The sequence below is a fragment of the Octopus bimaculoides genome, chromosome 26, assembly GCF_046866305.1.
Source record: "Octopus bimaculoides isolate indiv1 chromosome 26, ASM4686630v1, whole genome shotgun sequence".
Taxonomy (NCBI): domain Eukaryota; kingdom Metazoa; phylum Mollusca; class Cephalopoda; order Octopoda; family Octopodidae; genus Octopus; species Octopus bimaculoides.
The window spans coordinates 1,734,319-1,760,487 of record NC_142953.1 but is presented as its reverse complement, the minus strand read 5'-3'; the positions used below and the strand labels follow the sequence as shown (position 1 = coordinate 1,760,487).

The 26,169-nt window shown below is 38.8% G+C and overlaps 2 protein-coding genes across 9 annotated transcripts in view; one reads left to right on the top strand and one right to left on the bottom strand.

Annotated features, from left to right (window-relative positions):
* The window catches only part of LOC106875845 (BICD family-like cargo adapter 1), a 94,721-nt gene extending 77,253 nt beyond the window's left edge, over positions 1-17,468 (top strand). For 3 of the 7 annotated variants that reach the window (XM_089342658.1, XM_052977092.2, XM_052977090.2), the window contains one exon: positions 16,440-17,468. In XM_089342658.1, coding sequence (XP_089198784.1) covers positions 16,440-16,577 — 138 coding nt within the window. In that variant the 3' untranslated portion in view covers positions 16,578-17,468. The remainder of the gene's footprint in view (positions 1-16,439) is intronic. The other 4 variants (XR_008266877.2, XR_008266878.2, XR_016238525.1 and 1 more) reach the window with 3 other exon arrangements.
* On the bottom strand, positions 17,118-23,663 carry LOC106871844 (DNA oxidative demethylase ALKBH2). 2 transcript variants are annotated; one of them, XM_089342665.1, is made up of 4 exons: positions 23,234-23,663; positions 19,810-19,988; positions 18,831-18,973; positions 17,118-18,093 (listed from the first exon to the last, which is right to left on the bottom strand). In XM_089342665.1, exons 1-4 carry the CDS (start codon positions 23,331-23,333, stop codon positions 17,778-17,780), a joined length of 738 nt encoding a protein of 245 aa, XP_089198791.1. In that variant the 5' UTR covers positions 23,334-23,663; the 3' UTR covers positions 17,118-17,777. The 2 variants fall into 2 exon arrangements, with proteins under 2 accessions (XP_089198791.1, XP_089198790.1); XM_089342664.1 differs by lacking the exon at positions 23,234-23,663 and adding an exon at positions 21,850-22,096 and having other exon boundaries at positions 17,269-18,093.
* Between the last annotated feature and the right edge of the window lie 2,506 nt (positions 23,664-26,169).

The following is a 26,169-nucleotide window of genomic DNA, read 5'->3' as shown; positions in this document are numbered from 1 at the left end:
AATTACGTACGTTCATTCTTTCTTTCGGTCGTTCGATCATTCGTACGAACGTATATACGTTTGTTCGTTCGTTCTTACGTACGTACGATCGTTCGTTCGATTGTACATACGTAATTACGTACGTACGTTCTTTTGTTCGTTCATACGTACGTACGTACCTACGTAATTACGTTCGTTCGTACGAACGTACCTACGTTATTACGTTCGTTCGTAATTACGTACGTTCGTTCGTAATTACGTACGTTCATTCTTTCTTTCGGTCGTTCGATCATTCGTACGAACCTATATACGTTTGTTCGTTCGTTTTTACGTACGTACGTTCGTTCGTTCGATTGTACATACGTAATTACGTACGTACGTTCTTTTGTTCGTTCATACATACCTACGTAATTACGTACGTTCATTCTTTCTTTCGGTCGTTCGAATATTCGTTCGTTCTTTCGTGCATTCGTACGTACGTACATACGTTTGTTCGCTAGTGCGTTCGTTCTAACTTTACGTACGTTCGTTCGTTCGTTCATACGTACGTCCGTGCCTACGTAATTACGTACTTTCGTTCGTAATTACGTACGTTCATTCTTTCTTTCGGTCGTTCGATCATTCGTACGAACGTATATACGTTTGTTCGTTCGTTCTTACGTACGTACGTTCGTTCGTTCGATTGTACATACGTAATTACGTACGTACGTTCTTTTATTCGTTCATACGTACGTACCTACCTACGTAATTACGTACGTTCATTCCTTCTTTCGGTCGTTTGATCATTCGTTCGTTCTTTCGAGTATTCGTACGAACGTACCAACGTTATTACGTACGTTCGTTCGTAATTACGTACGTTCATTCTTTCTTTCGGTCGTTCGATCATTAGTACGAACCTATATACGTTTGTTCGTTCGTTTTTACGTACGTACGTACGTTCGTTCGATTGTACATACGTAATTATGTACGTACGTTCTTTTGTTCGTTCATATATACCTACGTAATTACGTACGTTCATTCTTTCTTTCGGTCGTTCGATCATTCGTTCGTTCTTTCGTGCATTCGTACGTACATACATACGTTTGTTCGTTAGTGCGTTCGTTCTTACTTACGTACGTTTGTTCTTACGAACGTACGTTCGTTCGTTTGTTCGATCGTACATACGTAATTACGTACGTACGTTCTTTCGTTCGTTTGTTCGTTCATACGTACGTACGTACCTACGTTATTTAGTTCGTAATTACGTACGTTCGTTCGTAATTACGTGCGTTTTTTCTTTCTTTCCGTCGTTCGATCATTCGTTCGTTCTTTCGTGCATTCGTACGTACGTACATACGTTTGTTCGCTAGTGCGTTCGTTCTTACTTTATGTACGTTCGTTCGTTCGTACGTTCGTTCGTTCGTACGTTCGTTCATACGTACGTCCGTACCTACGTAATTACGTACGTTCGTTCGTAATTACGTACGTTCGTTCGTAATTACGTACGTTCATTCTTTCTTTCGGTCGTTCGATCATTCGTACGAACGTATATACGTTTGTTCGTTCGTTCTTACGTACGTACGTCGGTTCGTTCGATTGTACATACGTAATTACGTACGTACGTTCTTTTATTTGTTAATACGTACGTACGTACCTACGTAATTACGTACGTTCATTCCTTCTTTCGGTCGTTTGATCATTCGTTCGTTCTTTCGAGTATTCGTACGAACGTACCTACGTTATTACGTTCGTTCGTTCGTAATTACGTACGTTCATTCTTTCTTTCGGTCGTTCGATCATTCGTACGAACCTATATACGTTTGTTCGTTCGTTTTTACGTACGTACGTTCGTTCGTTCGATTGTACATACGTAATTACTTACGTACGTTCGTTCTTACTTTACGTACGTTCGTTCGTTCATACGTACGTCCGTACCTACGTAATTACGTACGTTCGTTCGTAATTACGTACGTTCGTTCGTAATTACGTACGTTCATTCTTTCTTTCGGTCGTTCGATCATTCGTACGAACGTATATACGTTTGTTCGTTCGTTCTTACGTACGTACGTTCGTTCGTTCGATTGTACATACGTAATTACGTACGTACGTTCTTTTATTCGTTCATACGTACGTACGTACCTACGTAATTACGTACGTTCATTCTTTCTTTCGGTCGTTTGATCATTCGTTCATTCTTTCGAGTATTCGTACGAACGTACCTACGTTATTACGTTCGTCATTCGTAATTACGTACGTTCATTCTTTCTTTCGGTCGTTCGATCATTCGTACGAACCTATATACGTTTGTTCGTTCGTTTTTACGTACGTACGTTCGTTCGATTGTACATACGTAATTACGTACGTACGTTCGTTCTTACTTTACGTACGTTCGTTCGTTCGTTCATACGTACGTCCGTACCTACGTAATTACGTACGTTCGTTCGTAATTACGTACGTTCATTCTTTCTTTCGGTCGTACGATCATTCGTACGAACGTATATACGTTTGTTCGTTCATTCTTACGTACGTACGTTCGTTCGTTCGATTGTACATACGTAATTATGTACGTACGTTCTTTTGTTCGTTCATACTTAGGTACGTACCTACGTAATTACGTTCGTTCGTTCTTTCCTGTATTCGTACGAACGTACCTACGTTATTACGTACGTTCGTTCGTAATTACGTACGTTCATTCTTTCGGTCGTTCGATCATTCGTACGAACCTATATACGTTTGTTCTTTCGTTTTTACGTTCGTTCGTTCGATTTTACATACGTAATTACGTACGTACGTTCTTTTGTTCGTTCATATATACCTACGTAATTACGTACGTTCATTCTTTCTTTCGGTCGTTCAATCATTCGTTCGTTCTTTCGTGCATTCGTACGTACATACATACGTTTGTTCGTTAGTGCGTTCGTTCTTACTTACGCACGTTTGTTCTTACGAACGTACGTTCGTTCGTTTGTTCGATCGTACATACGTAATTACGTACGTACGTTCTTTCGTTCGTTTGTACGTTCATACGTACGTACGTACCTACGTTATTTAGTTCGTAATTACGTACGTTCGTTCGTAATTACGTGCGTTTTTTCTTTCTTTCCGTCGTTCGATCATTCGTTCGTTCTTTCATGCATTCGTACGTACGTACATACGTTTGTTCGCTAGTGCGTTCGTTCTTACTTTATGTACGTTCGTTCGTTCATACGTACGTCCGTACCTACGTAATTACGTACGTTCATTCTTTCTTTCGGTCGTTCGATCATTCGTACGAACGTATATACGTTTGTTCGTTCGTTCTTACGTACGTACGTCGGTTCGTTCGATTGTACATACGTAATTACGTACGTACGTTCTTTTATTCGTTAATACGTACGTACGTACCTACGTAATTACGTACGTTCATTCTTTCTTTCGGTCGTTTGATCATTCGTTCATTCTTTCGAGTATTCGTACGAACGTACCTACGTTATTACGTTCGTTCGTTCGTAATTACGTACGTTCATTCTTTCTTTCGGTCGTTCGATCATTCGTACGAACCTATATACGTTTGTTCGTTCGTTTTTACGTACGTACGTTCGTTCGTTCGATTGTACATACGTAATTACGTACGTACGTTCGTTCGTTCGTACGTACGTTCGTTCATACGTACGTCCGTACCTACGTAATTACGTACGTTCGTTCGTAATTACGTACGTTCATTCTTTCTTTCGGTCGTACGATCATTCGTACGAACGTATATACGGTTGTTCGTTCATTCTTACGTACGTACGTTCGTTCGTTCGATTGTACATACGTAATTATGTACGTACGTTCTTTTGTTCGTTCATACTTACGTACGTACCTACGTAATTACGTTCGTTCGTTCTTTCGTGTATTCGTACGAACGTACCTACGTTATTACGTACGTTCGTTCGTAATTACGTACGTTCATTCTCTCGGTCGTTCGATCATTCGTACGAACCTATATACGTTTGTTCGTTCGTTTTTACGTACGTACGTTCGTTCGTTCGATTGTACATACGTAATTTCGTACGTACGTTCGTTCTTACTTTACGTACGTTCGTTCGTTCGTACGTACGTTCGTTCGTTCATACGTACGTCCGTACCTACGTAATTACGTACGTTCGTTCGTAATTACGTACGTTCATTCTTTCTTTCGGTCGTTCAATCATTCGTACGAACGTATATACGTTTGTTCGTTCGTTCTTACGTACGTACGTTCGTTCGATTGTACATACGTAATTACGTACGTACGTTCTTTTGTTCGTTCATACGTACCTACGTACCTACGTAATTACGTTCGTTCGTTCTTTCGTGTATTCGTACGAACGTACCTACGTTATTACGTTCGTTCGTTCGTAATTACGTACGTTCGTTCGTAATTACGTACGTTCATTCTTTCTTTCGGTCGTTCGATCATTCGTACGAACCTATATACGTTTGTTCGTTCGTTTTTACGTACGTACGTTCGTTCGTTCGATTGTACATACGTAATTACGTACGTACGTTCTTTTGTTCGTTCATACATACCTACGTAATTACGTACGTTCATTCTTTCTTTCGGTCGTTCGATCATTCGTTCGTTCTTTCGTGCATTCGTACGTACGTACATACGTTTGTTCGCTAGTGCGTTCGTTCTTACTTTACGTACGTTCGTTCGTTCGTTCATACGTACGTCCGTACCTACGTAATTACGTACGTTCGTTCGTAATTACGTACGTTCATTCTTTCTTTCGGTCGTTCGATCATTTGTACGAACGTATATACGTTTGTTCGTTCGTTCTTACGTACGTACGTTCGTTCGATTGTACATACGTAATTACGTACGTACGTTCTTTTGTTCGTTCATACGTACGTACGTACCTACGTAATTACGTTCTTTCGTTGTTACGTGTATTCGTACGAACGTACCTACGTTATTACGTACGTTCGTTCGTAATTACGTACGTTCATTCTTTCTTTCGGTCGTTCGATCATTCGTACGAACCTATATACGTTTGTTCTTTCGTTTTTACGTACGTACGTTCGTTCGTTCGATTTTACATACGTAATTACGTACGTACGTTCTTTTGTTCGTTCATATATACCTACGTAATTACGTACGTTCATTCTTTCTTTCGGTCGTTCAATCATTCGTTCGTTCTTTCGTGCATTCGTACGTACATACATACGTTTGTTCGTTAGTGCGTTCGTTCTTACTTACGTACGTTTGTTCTTACGAACGTACGTTCGTTCGTTTGTTCGATCGTACATACGTAATTACGTACGTACATTCTTTCGTTCGTTTGTTCGTTCATACGTACGTACGTACCTACGTTATTTAATTCGTAATTACGTACGTTCGTTCGTAATTACGTGCGTTTTTTCTTTCTTTCCGTCGTTCGATCATTCGTTCGTTCTTTCGTGCATTCGTACGTACGTACATACGTTTGTTCGCTAGTGCGTTCGTTCTTACTTTATGTACGTTCGTTCGTTCGTACGTTCGTTCGTTCATACGTACATCCGTACCTACGTAATTACGTACGTTCGTTCGTAATTACGTACGTTCATTCTTTCTTTCGGTCGTTCGATCATTCGTACGAACGTATATACGTTTGTTCGTTCGTTCTTACGTACGTACGTTCGTTCGTTCGATTGTACATACGTAATTACGTACGTACGTTCTTTTATTCGTTCATACGTACGTACGTACCTACGTAATTACGTACGTTCATTCCTTCTTTCGGTCGTTTGATCATTCGTTCGTTCTTTCGAGTATTCGTACGAACGTACCTACGTTATTACGTTCGTTCGTAATTACGTACGTTCATTCTTTCTTTCGGTCGTTCGATCATTCGTACGAACCTATATACGTTCGTTCGTTCGTTTTTACGTACGTACGTTCGTTCGTTCGATTGTACATACGTAATTACGTACGTACGTTCGTTCTTACTTTACGTACGTTCGTTCGTTCGTACGTACGTTCGTTCGTTCATACGTACGTCCGTACCTACGTAATTACGTACGTTCGTTCGTAATTACGTACGTTCATTCTTTCTTTCGGTCGTACGATCATTCGTACGAACGTATATACGTTGTTCGTTCGTTCTTACGTACGTACGTTCGTTCGTTCGATTGTACATACGTAATTACGTACGTACGTTCGTTCGATTGTACATACGTAATTATGTACGTACGTTCTTTTGTTCGTTCATATATACCTACGTAATTACGTACGTTCATTCTTTCTTTCGGTCGTTCGATCATTCGTTCGTTCTTTCGTGCATTCGTACGTACATACATACGTTTGTTCGTTAGTGCGTTCGTTCTTACTTACGTATGTTTGTTCTTACGAACGTACGTTCGTTCGTTTGTTCGATCGTACATACGTAATTACGTACGTACGTTCTTTCGTTCGTTTGTTCGTTCATACGTACGTACGTACCTACGTTATTTAGTTCGTAACTACGTACGTTCGTTCGTAATTACGTTCGTTTTTTCTTTCTTTCCGTCGTTCGATCATTCGTTCGTTCTTTCGTGCATTCGTACGTACGTACATACGTTTGTTCGCTAGTGCGTTCGTTCTTACTTTATGTACGTTCGTTCGTTCGTACGTTCGTTCGTTCATATGTACGTCCGTACCTACGTAATTACGTTCGTTCGTTCTTTCGTGTATTCGTACGAACGTACCAACGTTATTACGTACGTTCGTTCGTAATTACGTACGTTCATTCTTTCTTTCGGTCGTTCGATCATTCGTACGAACCTATATACGTTTGTTCTTTCGTTCTTACGTACGTACGTTGGTTCGTTCGATTTTACATACGTAATTACGTACGTACGTTCTTTTGTTCGTTCATATATACCTACGTAATTACGTACGTTCATTCTTTCTTTCGGTCGTTCGATCATTCGTTCGTTCTTTCGTGCATTCGTACGTACATACATACGTTTGTTCGTTAGTGCGTTCGTTCTTACTTACGTACGTTTGTTCTTACGAACGTACGTTCGTTCGTTTGTTCGATCGTACATACGTAATTACGTACGTACGTTCTTTCGTTCGTTTGTTCGTTCATACGTACGTACGTACCTACGTTATTTAGTTCGTAATTACATACGTTCGTTCGTAATTACGTGCGTTTTTTCTTTCTTTCCGTCGTTCGATATTTCGTTCGTTCTTTCGTGCATTCGTACGTACGTACATACGTTTGTTCGCTAGTGCGTTCGTTCTTACTTTATGTACGTTCGTTCGTTCGTACGTTCGTTCGTTCATACGTACGTCCGTACCTACGTAATTACGTTCGTTCGTTCTTTCGTGTATTCGTACGAACGTACCAACGTTATTACGTACGTTCATTCTTTCTTTCGGTCGTTCAATCATTCGTTCGTTCTTTCGTGCATTCGTACGTACATACATACGTTTGTTCGTTAGTGCGTTCGTTCTTACTTACGTACGTTTGTTCTTACGAACGTACGTTCGTTCGTTTGTTCGATCGTACATACGTAATTACGTACGTACGTTCTTTCGTTCGTTTGTTCGTTCATACGTACGTACCTACGTTATTTAGTTCGTAATTACGTACGTTCGTTCGTAATTACGTGCGTTTTTTCTTTCTTTCCGTCGTTCGATCATTCGTTCGTTCTTTCGTGCATTCGTACGTACGTACATACGTTTGTTCGCTAGTGCGTTCGTTCTTACTTTATGTACGTTCGTTCGTACGTTCGTTCGTTCATACGTACGTCCGTACCTACGTAATTACGTACGTTCGTTCGTAATTACGTACGTTCATTCTTTCTTTCGGTCGTTCGATCATTCGTACGAACGTATATACGTTTGTTCGTTCGTTCTTACGTACGTACGTTCGTTCGTTCGATTGTACATACGTAATTACGTACGTACGTTCTTTTATTCGTTCATACGTACGTACGTAATTACGTACGTTCATTCTTTCTTTCGGTCGTTTGATCATTCGTTCGTTCTTTCGAGTATTCGTACGAACGTCACTACGTTACTACGTTCGTTCGTTCGTAATTACGTACGTTCATTTTCTTTCGGTCGTTCGATCATTCGTACGAACCTATATACGTTTGTTCGTTCGTTTTTACGTACGTACGTTCGTTCGTTCGATTGTACATACGTAATTACGTACGTACGTACGTTCGTTCGTTCGTACGTACGTACGTCCGTACCTACGTAATTACGTACGTTCGTTCGTAATTACGTACGTTCATTCTTTCTTTTGGTCGTTCGATCATTCGTACGAACGTATATACGTTTGTTCGTTCGTTCTTACGTACGTACGTTCGTTCGTTCCATTGTACATACGTAATTACGTACGTACGTTCTTTTGTTCGTTCATACATACGTACGTACCTACGTAATTACGTACGTTCATTGTTTCTTTCGGTCGTTCGATCATTCGTACGAACCTATATACGTTTGTTCGTTCGTTTTTATGTACGTACGTTCGTTCGTAATTACGTACGTTCATTCTTTCATTCGGTCGTTCGATCATTCGTACGAACCTATATACGTTTGTTCGTTCGTTTTTACGTACGTACGTTCGTTCGATTGTACATACGTAATTACGTACGGACGTTCTTTTGTTCGTTCATATATACCTACGTAATTACGTACGTTCATTCTTTCTTTCGGTCGTTCAATCATTCGTTCGTTCTTTCGTGCATTCGTACGTACATACATACGTTTGTTCGTTAGTGCGTTCGTTCTTACTTACGTACGTTTGTTCTTACGAACGTACGTTCGTTCGTTTGTTCGATCGTACATACGTAATTACGTACGTACGTTCTTTCGTTCGTTTGTTCGTTCATACGTACGTACGTACCTACGTTATTTAGTTCGTAATTACGTGCGTTTTTTCTTTCTTTCCGTCGTTCGATCATTCGTTCGTTCTTTCGTGCAATCGTACGTACGTACATACGTTTGTTCGCTAGTGCGTTCGTTCTTACTTTATGTACGTTCGTTCGTTCATACGTAGGTACGTACCTACGTAATTACGTTCGTTCGTTGTTACGTGTATTCGTACGAACGTACCAACGTTATTACGTACATTCGTTCGTAATTACGTACGTTCATTCTTTCTTTCGGTCGTTCGATCATTCGTACGAACCTATATACGTTTCTTCGTTCGTTTTTACGTACGTACGTTCGTTCGATTGTACATACGTAATTACGTACGTACGTTCTTTTGTTCGTTCATATATACCTACGTAATTACGTACGTTCATTCTTTCTTTCGGTCGTTCAATCATTCGTTCGTTCTTTCGTGCATTCGTACGTACATACATACGTTTGTTCGTTAGTGCGTTCGTTCTTACTTACGCACGTTTGTTCTTACGAACGTACGTTCGTTCGTTTGTTCGATCGTACATACGTAATTACGTACGTACGTTCTTTCGTTCGTTTGTTCGTTCATACGTACGTACGTACCTACGTAATTACGTTCGTAATTACGTGCGTTCGTTCGTACGTTCGTTCGTTCATACGTACGTCCGTACCTACGTAATTACGTACGTTCGTTCGTAATTACGTACGTTCATTCTTTCTTTCGGTCGTTCGATCATTCGTACGAACGTATATACGTTTGTTCGTTCGTTCTTACGTACGTACGTTCGTTCGTTCGATTGTACATACGTAATTACGTACGTACGTTCTTTTATTCGTTCATACGTACGTACGTACCTACGTAATTACGTACGTTCATTCTTTCTTTCGGTCGTTTGATCATTCGTTCATTCTTTCGAGTATTCGTACGAACGTACCTACGTTATTACGTTCGTTCGTTCGTAATTACGTACGTTCATTCTTTCTTTCGGTCGTTCGATCATTCGTACGAACCTATATACGTTTGTTCGTTCGTTTTTACGTACGTACGTTCGTTCGATTGTACATACGTAATTACGTACGTACGTTCGTTCTTACTTTACGTACGTTCGTTCGTTCGTACGTACGTTCGTTCGTTCATACGTACGTCCGTACCTACGTAATTACGTACGTTCGTTCGTAATTACGTACGTTCATTCTTTCTTTCGGTCGTTCGATCATTCGTACGAACGTATATACGTTTGTTCGTTCGTTCTTACGTACGTACGTTCGTTCGTTCGATTGTACATACGTAATTACGTACGTACGTTCTTTTATTCGTTCATACGTACGTACGTACCTACGTAATTACGTACGTTCATTCTTTCTTTCGGTCGTTTGATCATTCGTTCATTCTTTCGAGTATTCGTACGAACGTACCTACGTTATTACGTTCGTTCGTTCGTAATTACGTACGTTCATTCTTTCTTTCGGTCGTTCGATCATTCGTACGAACCTATATACGTTTGTTCGTTCGTTTTTACGTACGTACGTTCGTTCGTTCGATTGTACATACGTAATTACGTACGTACGTTCGTTCTTACTTTACGTACGTTCGTTCGTTCGTACGTACGTTCGTTCGTTCATACGTACGTCCGTACCTACGTAATTACGTACGTTCGTTCGTAATTACGTACGTTCATTCTTTCTTTCGGTCGTACGATCATTCGTACGAACGTATATACGTTTGTTCGTTCATTCTTACGTACGTACGTTCGTTCGTTCGATTGTACATACGTAATTACGTACGTACGTTCTTTTGTTCGTTCATACGTACCTACGTAATTACGTTCGTTCGTTCTTTCGTGTATTCGTACGAACGTACCTACGTTATTACGTACGTTCGTTCGTAATTACGTACGTTCATTCTTTCGGTCGTTCGATCATTCGTACGAACCTATATACGTTTGTTCTTTCGTTTTTACGTACGTACGTTCGTTCGTTCGATTTTACATACGTAATTACGTACGTACGTTCTTTTGTTCGTTCATATATAACTACGTAATTACGTACGTTCATTCTTTCTTTCGGTCGTTCGATCATTCGTACGAACGTATATACGTTTGTTCGTTCTTTCTTACGTACGTACGTTCGTTCGATTGTACCTACGTAATTACGTTCGTTCGTTGTTACGTGTATTCGTACGAACGTACCTACGTTATTACGTACGTTCGTTCGTAATTACGTACGTTCATTCTTTCTTTCGGTCGTTCGATCATTCGTACGAACCTATATACGTTTGTTCGTTCGTTTTTACGTACTTACGTTCGTTCGATTGTACATACCTAATTACGTACGTACGTTCTTTTGTTCGTTCATATATACCTACGTAATTACGTACGTTCATTCTTTCTTTCGGTCGTTCGATCATTCGTTCGTTCTTTCGTGCATTCGTACGTACATACATACGTTTGTTCGTTAGTGCGTTCGTTCTTACTTACATACGTTTGTTCTTACGAACGTACGTTCGTTCGTTTGTTCGATCGTACATACGTAATTACGTACGTACGTTCTTTCGTTCGTTTGTTCGTTCATACGTACGTACGTACCTACGTAATTACGTTCGTAATTACGTGCGTTCGTTCGTACGTTCGTTCGTTCATACGTACGTCCGTACCTACGTAATTACGTACGTTCGTTCGTAATTACGTACGTTCATTCTTTCTTTCGGTCGTTCGATCATTCGTACGAACGTATATACGTTTGTTCGTTCGTTCTTACGTACGTACGTTCGTTCGTTCGATTGTACATACGTAATTACGTACGTACGTTCTTTTATTCGTTCATATGTACGTACGTACCTACGTAATTACGTACGTTCATTCTTTCTTTCGGTCGTTTGATCATTCGTTCATTCTTTCGAGTATTCGTACGAACGTACCTACGTTATTACGTTCGTTCGTTCGTAATTACGTACGTTCATTCTTTCTTTCGGTCGTTCGATCATTCGTACGAACCTATATACGTTTGTTCGTTCGTTTTTACGTACGTACGTTCGTTCGTTCGATTGTACATACGTAATTACGTACGTACGTTCGTTCTTACTTTACGTACGTTCGTTCGTTCGTACGTACGTTCGTTCGTTCATACGTACGTCCGTACCTACGTAATTACGTACGTTCGTTCGTAATTACGTACGTTCATTCTTTCTTTCGGCCGTACGATCATTCGTACGAACGTATATACGTTTGTTCGTTCATTCTAACGTACGTACGTTCGTTCGTTCGATTGTACATACGTAATTACGTACGTACGTTCTTTTGTTCGTTCATACGTACGTACGTACCTACGTAATTACGTTCGTTCGTTCTTTCGTGTATTCGTACGAACGTACCTACGTTATTACGTACGTTCGTTCGTAATTACGTTGTTCATTCTTTCGGTCGTTCGATCATTCGTACGAACCTATATACGTTTGTTCTTTCGTTTTTACGTACGTACGTTCGTTCGTTCGATTTTACATACGTAATTACGTACGTACGTTCTTTTGTTCGTTCATATATACCTACGTAATTACGTACGTTCATTCTTTCTTTCGGTCGTACGATCATTCGTACGAACGTATATACGTTTGTTCGTTCTTTCTTACGTACGTACGTTCGTTCGATTGTACATACGTAATTACGTACGTACGTTCTTTTGTTCGTTCATACGTACGTACGTACCTACGTAATTACGTTCGTTCGTTGTTACGTGTATTCGTACGAACGTACCTACGTTATTACGTACGTTCGTTCGTAATTACGTACGTTCATTCTTTCTTTCGGTCGTTCGATCATTCGTTCGTTCTTTCGTGCATTCGTACGTACATACATACGTTTGTTCGTTAGTGCGTTCGTTCTTACTTACATACGTTTGTTCTTACGAACGTACGTTCGTTCGTTTGTTCGATCGTACATACGTAATTACGTTCGTACGTTCTTTCGTTCGTTTGTTCGTTCATACGTACGTACGTACCTACGTAATTACGTTCGTAATTACGTGCGTTCGTTCGTACGTTCGTTCGTTCATACGTACGTCCGTACCTACGTAATTACGTACGTTCGTTCGTAATTACGTACGTTCATTCTTTCTTTCGGTCGTTCGATCATTCGTACGAACGTATATACGTTTGTTCGTTCGTTCTTACGTACGTACGTTCGTTCGTTCGATTGTACATACGTAATTACGTACGTACGTTCTTTTATTCGTTCATACGTACGTACGTACCTACGTAATTACGTACGTTCATTCTTTCTTTCGGTCGTTTGATCATTCGTTCATTCTTTCGAGTATTCGTACGAACGTACCTACGTTATTACGTTCGTTCGTTCGTAATTACGTACGTTCATTCTTTCTTTCGGTCGTTCGATCATTCGTACGAACCTATATACGTTTGTTCGTTCGTTTTTACGTACGTACGTTCGTTCGATTGTACATACGTAATTACGTACGTACGTTCGTTCGTTCGTACGTACGTTCGTTCGTTCATACGTACGTCCGTACCTACGTAATTACGTACGTTCGTTCGTAATTACGTACGTTCATTCTTTCTTTCGGTCGTACGATCATTCGTACGAACGTATATACGTTTGTTCGTTCATTCTTACGTACGTACGTTCGTTCGTTCGATTGTACATACGTAATTACGTACGTACGTTCTTTTGTTCGTTCATACGTACCTACGTAATTACGTTCGTTCGTTCGTTCTTTCGTGTATTCGTACGAACGTACCTACGTTATTACGTACGTTCGTTCGTAATTACGTACGTTCATTCTTTCGGTCGTTCGATCATTCGTACGAACCTATATACGTTTGTTCTTTCGTTTTTACGTACGTTCGTTCGTTCGATTTTACATACGTAATTACGTACGTACGTTCTTTTGTTCGTTCATATATACCTACGTAATTACGTACGTTCATTCTTTCTTTCGGTCGTACGATCATTCGTACGAACGTATATACGTCTGTTCGTTCTTTCTTACGTACGTACGTTCGTTCGATTGTACATACGTAATTACGTACGTACGTTCTTTTGTTCGTTCATACGTACGTACGTACCTACGTAATTACGTTCGTTCGTTGTTACGTGTATTCGTACGAACGTACCTACGTTATTACGTACGTTCGTTCGTAATTACGTACGTTCATTCTTTCTTTCGGTCGTTCGATCATTCGTACGAACCTATATACGTTTGTTCGTTCGTTTTTACGTACTTACGTTCGTTCGATTGTACATACGTAATTACATACGTACGTTCTTTTGTTCGTTCATATATACCTACGTAATTACGTACGTTCATTCTTTCTTTCGGTCGTTCGATCATTCGTTCGTTCTTTCGTGCATTCGTACGTACATACATACGTTTGTTCGTTAGTGCGTTCGTTCTTACTTACATACGTTTGTTCTTACGAACGTACGTTCGTTCGTTTGTTCGATCGTACATACGTAATTACGTACGTACGTTCTTTCGTTCGTTTGTTCGTTCATACGTACGTACGTACCTACGTAATTACGTTCGTAATTACGTGCGTTCGTTCGTACGTTCGTTCGTTCATACGTACGTCCGTACCTACGTAATTACGTACGTTCGTTCGTAATTACGTACGTTCATTCTTTCTTTCGGTCGTTCGATCATTCGTACGAACCTATATACGTTTGTTCGTTCGTTCTTACGTACGTACGTTCGTTCGTTCGATTGTACATAAGTAATTACGTACGTACGTTCTTTTATTCGTTCATACGTACGTACGTACCTACGTAATTACGTACGTTCATTCCTTCTTTCGGTCGTTTGATCATTCGTTCGTTCTTTCGAGTATTCGTACGAACTTACCTACGTTATTACGTTCGTTCGTTCGTAATTACGTACGTTCATTCTTTCTTTCGGTCGTTCGATCATTCGTACGAACCTCTATACGTTTGTTCGTTCGTTTTTACGTACGTACGTTCGTTCGTTCGATTGTACATACGTAATTACGTACATACGTTCGTTCTTACTTTACGTACGTTCGTTCGTATGTACGTTCGTTCGTTCATACGTACGTCCGTACCTACGTAATTACGTACGTTCGTTCGTAATTACGTACGTTCATTCTTTCTTTCGGTCGTACGATCATTCGTACGAACGTATATACGTTTGTTCGTTCGTTCTTACGTACGTACGTTCGTTCGTTCGATTGTACATACGTAATTACGTACGTACGTTCTTTTGTTCGTTCATACGTACGTACGTACCTACGTAATTACGTTCGTTCGTTCTTTCGTGTATTCGTACGAACGTACCTACGTTATTACGTACGTTCGTTCGTAATTACGTACTTTCATTCTTTCGGTCGTTCGATCATTCGTACGAACCTATATACGTTTGTTCTTTCGTTTTTACGTACGTACGTTCGTTCGTTCGATTTTACATACGTAATTACGTACGTACGTTCTTTTGTTCGTTCATATATACCTACGTAATTACGTACGTTCATTCTTTCTTTCGGTCGTTCAATCATTCGTTCGTTCTTTCGTGCATTCGTACGTACATACATACGTTTGTTCGTTAGTGCGTTCGTTCTTACTTACGCACGTTTGTTCTTACGAACGTACGTTCGTTCGTTTGTTCGATCGTACATACGTAATTACGTACGTACGTTCTTTCGTTCGTTTGTTCGTTCATACGTACGTACGTACCTACGTTATTTAGTTCGTAATTACGTACGTTCGTTCGTAATTACGTGCGTTTTTTCTTTCTTTCCGTCGTTCGATCATTCGTTCGTTCTTTCGTGCATTCGTACGTACGTATATACGTTTGTTCGTTCGTTCGATTGTACATACGTAATTACGTACGTACGTTCTTTTATTCGTTCATACGTACGTACGTAATTACGTACGTTCATTCTTTCTTTCGGTCGTTTGATCATTCGTTCGTTCTTTCGAGTATTCGTACGAACGTACCTACGTTATTACGTTCGTTCGTTCGTAATTACGTACGTTCATTTTCTTTCGGTCGTTCGATCATTCGTACGAACCTATATACGTTTGTTCGTTCGTTCGATTGTACATACGTAATTACGTACGTACGTTCGTTCTTACTCTACGTACGTTCGTTCGTTCGTACCTACGTAATTACGTACGTTCGTTTGTTCGATCGTACATACGTAATTACGTACGTACGTTCTTTCGTTCCTCTAATTCCTTATGTACTTTGTACTTCTATATGTAAACCATGTTGTCAAAATAACATAGTCTGCCATGGACACCTGTGCTTTGGTTCTTTCTTTCTTTTTCTTTTCTTCCTCCCTTTGTCACTTTTGCTCTGAATTAAATTAATGAATTCAACGGGATACACCGTCTGCAAGTAGTTGGGTTCAGCGTATTATCCTCCATTTTCTAATTGTTATACAAATTTGGGGTAAAACCTCCACTTTTACCCGCTCCCATTGATTGCACTTAGTATAGCACTAGTGTAGCAATAATTGGGTACCCTCCCAGCAGTATACTGGATAGATACTATCCCTTAGTGGGTTGAACCCCCAACCCCTAACTCTCTCACGTTATATATATATATATATATACACACACACGCATACATATATATTAGCTTATATCGTTCATGCATTTATTTTTCTTCCGTTTCTTTCCAGAATGACATGGAGGATCTGATCGACATTCAGATGCGCAAGAGACTGATCCAAGAGACACGGAACGAATTGGCAGAAGAACGAATCAAGGAAAGCAAAGTGAAAAGAACTTCTTCCTTCTTTTCTCGTGTGAAACACTGAACTTTAACCTCGACTATAAACTCTCTGATTTCACAAACTGGAGAATGTGTGGCCTCTTTGACTCTCCAACCATATCATCACCATATATATATATATATATATATATATATATAAGGACTTTACTATCGTGTCATTGTGTGTGTGTGTGTGTGTATATATATATATATATACGTACACCTTCAGACATTCAAAACCCCCCAAGGGGGTGACACTTGAATTCCTTGTAATGGACCCTATTTCATGTACCTGTTTCACCTTTATGTACCTGCATCTTTTTAAGTGGTTCCACTGACTCTTTTTGTTTTTATGCATTTTTTTTTTTTTTTTGCAATGTAATTAACAGAGACAGAAATCTGCAAAAATAATTACGCAAACAAATACAAAAAAAAAAGGGCCAATTAGTGAAGCCATTTTGTCGAAAACATCATTTCTTTTTGATTCCATCTTTTTTTTTATTATTATTATTATGTGAATTTTTTTTTTGTTTTATGTCCTCATAATGGTTAATTCACGACAAACTAGGTGCAAAAAGATCTGAAGTTTTGTTTTCTGAAATTTCTCAAGGACTGAAATACACCAAAAAAAAAAAAAAAAGTGTTTTTTTTTTTTGTTCCCATCTCCCCTCCCGAGAGAAAAACCGAGAAAGGGACAAATGAGCCAAGGAGGAAATAAAACCAGGACAGAAAGAAGTTTAGGGAAAGGTAGTTTTAATACTATGCCCGTGTCCCTTAATCTTAAGTGAGAACATTTTCTTTCAGCAATGGAGAAACTTTGGTACTCAATAACAGGAAAATATGTAAAATATTATAAATAAAATTATTCCAGTCAGCAGCAGAAACAATAATTTTTTTTTCTTCTCCAAAATAAACTGAAAATATATTAAAATATTAATTTTAAGCCTTATGTTTGATGAGCCGATGAGGATAACTGTTTATAATCATGTATTTTTTTCTCCTCTTTACTCTTGTTTGTCATTTGACTGTGGCCATGCTGGAGCACCGCCTTTAGTCGAGCAAATCGACCCCAGGACTTATTCTTTGTAAGCCTAGTACTTATTCTATCGGTCTCTTTTGCCAAACTGCTAAGTTACGGCTTTGGGCACGTTTTTGCGGCGCGAGGCACGCTGTTGCGTCGGCAGGTACAGATTTACGTTGTGGAGATTAATTATTCTCAATAAAGAAGGACAGAGAGAAGTGAAATTTACTTGATAACCATATCTCTGAAGGTCATATTGATTCTGACAGCCGGAAGTCTCTTGCGTTGGGGCAGTGAATGGTACCAATACACATTGGTCGGATAGTTCATCATTAAAAGACTTCCATGCTGTAGCTGTATCTTGATGGGGTCAATGTCCAGTTTTGGTGCCCCTTTCTTGCTCTGGCTGCCACGAGCACATTCATGACGGAACACAAAACCACGAGCTTGGCCAAGGGACAGCGATGCTATAGGACTGAGTCTCACAAGATCCTTCTCATCGTCTCTGTGTTCTCCCATGTGGTCATTTCCATCCTTGTATCTGAAGATTGATAAAAAGGGATTAGAAGAAAAGGACACAGGGAACAGGCAGTTAATCACAATGCCAAGACAGATTAACTCTTTAGCATTTAGCCCATCTATATCCAACCCAAATATTCTACTTGTTTTAGCATCTGAATGCTAAAGTGTTAATGTTAATGACATATATATCAAGATGTACATATATTAAGTATTCTCCCTGCTTTACGCTGGCTAGATCTGGCCTATCACACATACCCTACAGAGTAATTGTAAAAGTAAACAATCACATCATTGAACTCTCAAAGCTATGAGATAATCCATGATTAATCCAAAACAATATAATCAGATATAAGCATTACAGTAATCTGAAATGATAAAGGATTAAATGACGGTGAAGATGGTCTGACTGATCAGGACTGACTTGGGGTTAAACAATGACCCACAGACCAGGAACTGAAATCCTACAAACCAACAAAGGCAGCGAGCTGGCAGAATTGGTAGCACACTGGGCAAAATGCTTAGTGGTATTTCGCCTGTCTTTATGTTCTGAGTTCAAATTCTGCCAAGGTCGACTTTGCCTTTTATCCTTTCAGGGACGATAAATTAAGTACCAGTTGTGTACCGGGGACGATCTAATTGACTGGCCCCCTCCCCCAAAATTTCAGGCCTTGTGGCTAGAGTAGAAAAGAATATGTCTAATCCATTAGTGACCAACACTGCTGATGATAGGGAATGATGAAAATCAATGGCAGTTACCTGTTGATAAGGACAAAATTAAAGGAATGACCAGTGACTTGTGTAATTTTTTCTTTTATCTTCAGGAGAAGCGGAGTCCAAGGACGAGCTGGTACAGTGTTTCCGGAAAATGTATAATGTAAGCCTTCGTTGCCATGAGCAACCTGTTGGCGGAAAAGGAAAAATAGAGATATTAGTATACCGTGTAATACAATGAATTCTGCCACACATATATATATATATATATATTATCATCATCATCATTTAACGTCCACTTTCCATGCTGGCATGGGTTGGACGGTTTGACTGGAACTGGTAAGCTGGAGAGCTGCACCAGGCTCCAGTCCGATTTTCCAATCAAAAAGATCATTACAATTTCACATCGTTTCTTTCAGTTTCTGTCTACCAAATCCATTCACCAGGCTTTGGTCAGCCTGTGGCTATAACATAAGACACTTGCCCAAGGTGCCACACAATGGGACTGAACCTGGAACCATGTGGTTGGGAAGCAAGCTTCTTACCACTCATGCTCTTCAGTCCACTTTTCTATGTTTGCTGGGTGGCTGACGGAATTCAGTGAGGCAGATTTTCTTTTACTTGGATGTCTTTCCTGTAGCTAATCGACACCTGCAGCAAAGTACTCCTTGTGTAAACATGTCTGGTGCCAAGTCACACTCAATTATCGGAACAGAAATAGCCTGGGCTCAAAGCAGATTCTACAGACATGGTTCAACAAAAGCTAAGTGCTGCCTCATTCCCATTGTTCTTCCAGCACGCTGGGCACCAACTAGGAATTTCTGAGGACCTGTGCTAAAACTTATAGTGAGCTGGTGAAACAAGTACCGTGTGTTCAGTAGTTATCAAGATGCAGGAGTTCTATGGAGTTACCTTCTCTTGGCTGAGTTGAAAGACCTTGTCTGCCCCAAATCGTTGGGGCTGCCTGTGAATGACCTTCTGCAGGAAAATAAGTCAATATGAACACACGAAATTGCATTCTTACCTGTTTCCGTGGGATGTCATGCCATTTCCCAAAAACTTGGACCTGAGCTAAACGACCCGAGTTGTAGTTTAAAGTCTCTTCACATTCTCGAAGCAGTTTATCAGCCTCAGATTTACTGTACAACAACAGATAATCGCAGTCTAATTTCTCAGCTGTTATCTTCCTCCATATCAAAGGTGCTGTGAAAATAAATTAACAAATGTGTTAACGATATCAGTCATTTGGAATTTGGAGATTATATTCTTCAGATATCATCATCATTATTTTATCATCTTGAGGAAAATGAGCCACTTCCTTTTTCTGTGTGTTTTTTTTTTTTTTGCCTTGGAAGTTACTTGCAACTTCACGAGAACTAGTGCCACTTTAAAATGCATCCAGTACACACTGTAAGGGTGTTGGCATTAGGAAGGGCATCCAGCCAAAGAAAGCTTACCAAAGCTGACATTGAAGTTCTGCACAGCCCTGCAGCTCACCAGAACCTATCAAACTATCCAACCCATACCAGCATGGAAAATTAATGTTAAATGATGATGATGATAATATTAAAGCTTCATCCCAAATAATTGTTGCTGATTCTTAAGTCAGTTCTGCAAGAGCATGAGTAAACAGGGTGTGACAGGTTGATGTAGCTCTATTGGAATCTTCAGCCATGAGTGAGCTGTTGTTCTACCTTGGAAAAAGGTAGTATAGCAATACCAGAAGAGGTTAGAACTAGTATAAGCCTGCCTGAAGATTGAACATGTTTCAGTAGCGTTCTAAACATTAACCCCTTAGCATTTAAAAATGGCCATATCTGCAACAAATATTCTGTTTTGTGTTCAATCAAGCCAGACCTGGCTTTCTCACAATGTCGTTCTAAGAATAAAGTCACATCATTGAAATCTCAAAACTGTGAAATAATGCATAGATTAATTCAAAATAATGTGAATAAACAAGCATTACATTTGGTAGAGAAATATGAATACTAAAGGGTTAAGTTTTTATCTCCCAGTGTTACAATTTGAATACTTCTTAAGAAAGTATCTAGTTCAGTGCTCTGCAGTTTTCAGAAACAGGTGCAGGGGTGGCTATGTGGTAAGAAGTTAGCTTCCCAACCACATGGTTCGGAGTTCAGTCTCACTGTGTGGTACCTTGAGTGTCTTCTTCTATAGTCCCAGGCTGACCAGAACCTTGAGAATGGTCTAGTTATGCAGAAACCAAAAGAAGCCCATTGTGCGTGTATATGTTATATATGTATTTGTGCTTGTTCTTTAAAGAGATTGTAGCAAACTGACGAAAACATGTAGATAGAAATCAAATACAGACAAAAGCATTAAAGTGAAAAGAATTAGCGTTTTACTTGTGTTTGCCTTAAATAATCGTAAATTAAATATACACCAGTTTATGAGAAACGAACATTAATGTTATAAAGTTTAATAAGGGGCTCAAATTTCACCCCCGATTTTAAATTTTGAACTTTTTCATCCATTTATCTATTTGTTTGTCTATTTATTCCTGTCCGTTTATTCATAAAATATATTTGTCAACTAAATGTAGCGGTCCTATAGGGCTTTCCTATAAGGTGTTACCCACCCCTGATTGGAACTCTCCCGTATGACATGTACGCATGCCCAGTGACTTGCTTTAACAGTTGCAATCAGCTGAATGCACATTGCCAGTGACCTTTGACATAATTACCCACACTCTGTGGTCAGGATTCTTTTTTTGGTTTGATGTCGGTATCGAAGGGATTACCAGACACCGGACAATACAGTGAGAGCAGCTTTCACTCACATCGTGGTATTCGATGCTGTGTACGTGTCTGTCGTGGTAAAATATGCCACTCCTTAACCGTTGCTTTGCTTTCATCCATAGCACGAGGTAATTATGTCATTATCTGTGAAATTCGGCAACTTACAAAGATCTTTAGATCAGGCAATACTTCACCGAGAGGAGATATAAGCTTCTGCTTATTCCTGTCTGAAGTATCGTCCGATACTTCAGCCTTATCGTCCGATGAATTTACTTTGTTGACATTCTTCATCGACAGAATTTTTATACCTTTCAACCTTTCAATCAAGTCCGCCTTTCTTCCAGTAACATACTGTCCATATAATCTTAAATATTTCTTTAACTCAGGCACAGTAAGTACTTCGATAGCTGAATCATCAAGCTGCTTTATATCCATGATAAGACGTAAAACAATAACAATGGCGTGGGTTAGCCTCCGGAAGTGTAATTATCTACATGGAGCGCCGCCTAGCCAAGGGAGATAACCTACTTATAGGAAAGCCCTATAGAAGACGGTTTTACTGTTATCTCTTTAAACACGTATCTATATGCTATTGAAAACGTGGTTTCTTGCATATTCGGAATCTCCGTCATTTAAAACATAGGGAAAAAAGATTTTCGAAAACGCTCAAAATTTTAATTGGGGGAGGGGATGGTAGCGAGTGGGGGTGGGGGTTGTATATTCGTAATCTCGGACATCTAAAACGTAGGAATCCGAAAAAATGCATTTTTCAAGGAGAGGTACGAAAGTGCATTAGGCCACAAATGCCGTCGGGGGTCGACTTTGCCTTTCATCCTTTTGAGGTCGATAAAATGAACATATCAGTTGAACATTGAAGTCGATTAGTCTCTTCCCACAAAATTTTGGCCTTGAGCCCAAGTACTAGAAATGCCAAGCGAGCACATGCATTTGTTTACATCAATTCGGCATTTTCCGTAAGGGAAGAAACATAGAAAAAGAAAAAAAGCAAACATAAACACACTCTCTCTCTCTCTATCTCTTCTATATGTATGTATGTATACATATATATAGAGAGAGGGAGATTGGGGGGAAAGGTAACGATATAGATAAAGCTTGGTGTGTATATATGTATGTATATATATGTGTGTGTGTGTGTGTGTGTGTATGTACATATATATATAGTTTAACGTTTTTTTTGTGATGCCCTGTACCCATATATGCATGTATGTATACATATAGATGTAGATATATGTACATGGATATATGCATATATAGAAAGAGAGAGATAAATAGATAGATAGAGAGAAGCCGAGAGATAACTGACGTGTTTTAAAGGGAGGGGCAAAGAGAGATAGATAGATAGAGAGAGTGTGTGTGTGTGTGTTTATATTTGCTTTTTTTCTTTTTCCCTGCTGCTTAGCAGAACAAAGAAACTCTTCCCTTACGGAAAATGCCGAATTAATAGAAACAAACGCTGACAAAAAACAGGATTAGTATCGAAAGATCGCCTGGTATATATATATAAACACAAAACTTATTATTTAGTGGTCAAAATTCCTAGAGAGACATAAATAACGAAGGTTTTACTCACGTAACTTTCTTAAAACTCTTACATCAGTTAAACGTGGTGGCTTGTTTGAAATAAAAACAAAAGTATAATATATATATATATATATATATATAAATCCATACCTTCAGTTTGGGGTTCTTTTTCGTCATGTTCTTCTTCCAATGCAGTTAGTTTTTCATTTGTAGCAATTAATTTCTGTTTTTTCACAACAAATCTATCCATTCATTCGACGAAGTTAAATGTCTTTTCTTCGTTGAGAAACAAGTTTCCGAAGGGAGCTAACTCTATTTTACTTAATGTGGATTATCACGAATTTGACAGCCTTTTTTTTCCCTTTTCTGTTTTTTAAAAATATTTCTTCATTTCTTCTAAGAAATCCTTTCTGAAACATTGGAACTCACCTTTTCTTACAGAACATGAATTTTATCAACTATTTCTGTTATTATTATTATTATTATTTTGTCCTCAAAAACGTAGACAAACTGAAAAATGCCTGTGCCCTTTACATAAACGTGTGTCCGTGTCTTTGTTTCCCATCACCACTTCGCAACCGGTGTTGGTGTACTTCCGTCAGCGTAATCTGGCAGGTCGACGAAAGGCGATTGGTTTGTTCGACCAAAGTTCTTCAAGGTGATACTCCAGAATGGCCGTAGTTAGTGACTGAAACCTGATGATTAAACTGGAGCAACACGAAATAAAGTGCTTTTTTCTTTTCCCAAGCGTCAAACTAATACACCTGCTTATTGTTCATATACCTATCTTTGTCATTTGTTTTTCTATAAATTTCAACTATATATATATATATATATATATATATATAGAGAGAGAGAGAGAGAGAGAGAGAGACGATAAGGAAATGGAGGAGAAACAACAAATTGAAGTGTCTTTGATGCTAAAAAGCCATTATTTAATTAGTTGTGCAAGGTGAGGGTAATTACCAGGAGTGCCTCTGGATACTTCTATCCCTTAGAGAGCTTAAACACCTCTAACTTATACTTTATATATATATGTAAAAAATAAAAAGTTTTGAATGGAACAACAATGCACTATAATACAAAAATGGACTATATACCTGTTGTAATTTGGTTATCTATAGTCTGATGATATTTCGGAATTACAATTCCTTCTTCAGATATTCTTAGATGGAGTCTCTGCTATAACTGGTTTTCCAACGGTTTTCTTTTTTTCGGATGGTACTGATAATGATGATGATGATGATGATGATGATGGTGGTGGGGGTGATGATGATAGTTAGGCATGCCTGGGCATACACACACAATGGGCTTTATATGGTCTCCACCAAACAAATTGGAAGGCATCAGTCAGTCTGGAGCAAAAGTAGAAGGCGCTGTCAAATAAAGTTGTGCAGTGAGACCAAATCCGGAATCACATGTTCACAAAATGAACCTCACAACCACACAGACTACAAGCAAAAGGGTTGAATAACATCCATGAGGTTGGTTGGCCCTGCTTGGAAATTCAGCTGGATCGATTGAAGGCAGTTGCTTCTGACAGGACTCAATGGAAAGCAGGCTTCAGACCTCTGCTCCCACGGGGATCCCAGGAATAAGTGGGCTAAGAAGATTAAGATGAGACATTAAAAAGTTAGGTAGAAATAAATGTGTGCTGACAATTGTCAAGAATTTTTGCCAAGCATCGGAGACAACTCTGAACATGTTTCAGTCACATTCTGGCCTCAACAGTAAATCATAACTTTCACCATAACAAGACTGTACAATGGTTGTTATCAGGAAACATAATCAATAGTTTGAATAACTCAAAGCCAACAAAACAAATCACAACAATTGTCAGTCGCTAAATTATTTCCAGAATTTTTGCCAAGCATGAGAGATAACTCTGAACATGTTTCAATTATATTCTAACCTCACCAGTGAATTATAAGACTGTACAATGATTGTTAGAGGAAAACATAATTAAGAGATTAAATAACTCAAAGCAAACAAAAATTTAAAAAAAAGAATCACACAAACTGACAAATAAAACTTTAATTTTTATATGTAAATTTCAATATTAAAACAGATTAATACTTGAAAATATTGAGTTATATGCATGGCATAATTGCATCAATAGATTACTGTATAGTGTCCTTTTCATTTACTGCATTCAGTAACTGAATCACTGAGCCCATGCTGGAGCATGCCGTCATGGTTTTAGGGGTTGTCAGCAATGAAGGACATGTGATACCTCCTTACTTCTTTCCACAAGGCTTTAGTGTTAACTCTGCCACCTACATTGAGGTCCTGGAAACAATTGTTAAGCCCTGGATATGCAATAGAAAGAAATATATGTTTCAGTAAGACTATGCACTATGACACGTGGCTCTAGTAACACAGGAATGGATGGCTGAATATTTTCATGATCACATAACCCCTAACATTTGGCCTCCTAATTCTCCAGATCTCTATCCATTGGACTATTGCATGTGGAGCGTTGTTGAGAGAGAGGTCAATGAACACACCCGTAACACCAAAGATTCTTTGAAAGCTGCCATAATCAGAGTAATGTTCAAAACGAACCAGGACCACTTGATTCAAGCATGGAGATGATTTACATCTCATATAGAAGCAATTGTTGAAGCTGAAGGTGGCTTTATCGAATAACATTATAGAAAAGAAGGTTTATTTTTACCCTCCTAGCATTTTTTGATAAATAAAGTTATTATCTGTTATTATATATTTGTTTTTTTTTATAAACATAAATCTATCCTCAAATATCTTATGCACCCTGTATATATATGTGTGTGTGTGTGTGTGTGTGTGTGTATATATATATATATATATATATATATATATATATATATATATATACTATTTATATACTATATATATATATATACTATATATATATATATATATATAATATATATAATATATATATAATATATATATAATATAAGGTTGCGACACATGAAATGTTACATTTTTAATTACTTGTTATTTCAGTCATTAAAAAATTCAATTATGTATACCTTGACTCTTTTTCTTTCCCAACAATATTGGTAGACAAAATTCGTACCCACAGACCTTATGAAAACGAT

Bases quoted from the DNA above. Each gene is read 5' to 3' on its own strand.
- LOC106871844 (XM_089342664.1), bottom strand. From the start codon at position 21,976: ATGGATATAAAGCAGCTTGATGATTCAGCTATCGAAGTACTTACTGTG. The intron at 18,974-19,809 runs GTAAGAATGCAA...TTCCGCCAACAG, and splicing joins ATGACATCCCACGGAAACAG to GTTGCTCATGGCAACGAAGG. The intron at 18,094-18,830 runs GTAACTGCCATT...ATCAATCTTCAG, and splicing joins AATTTTGTCCTTATCAACAG to ATACAAGGATGGAAATGACC.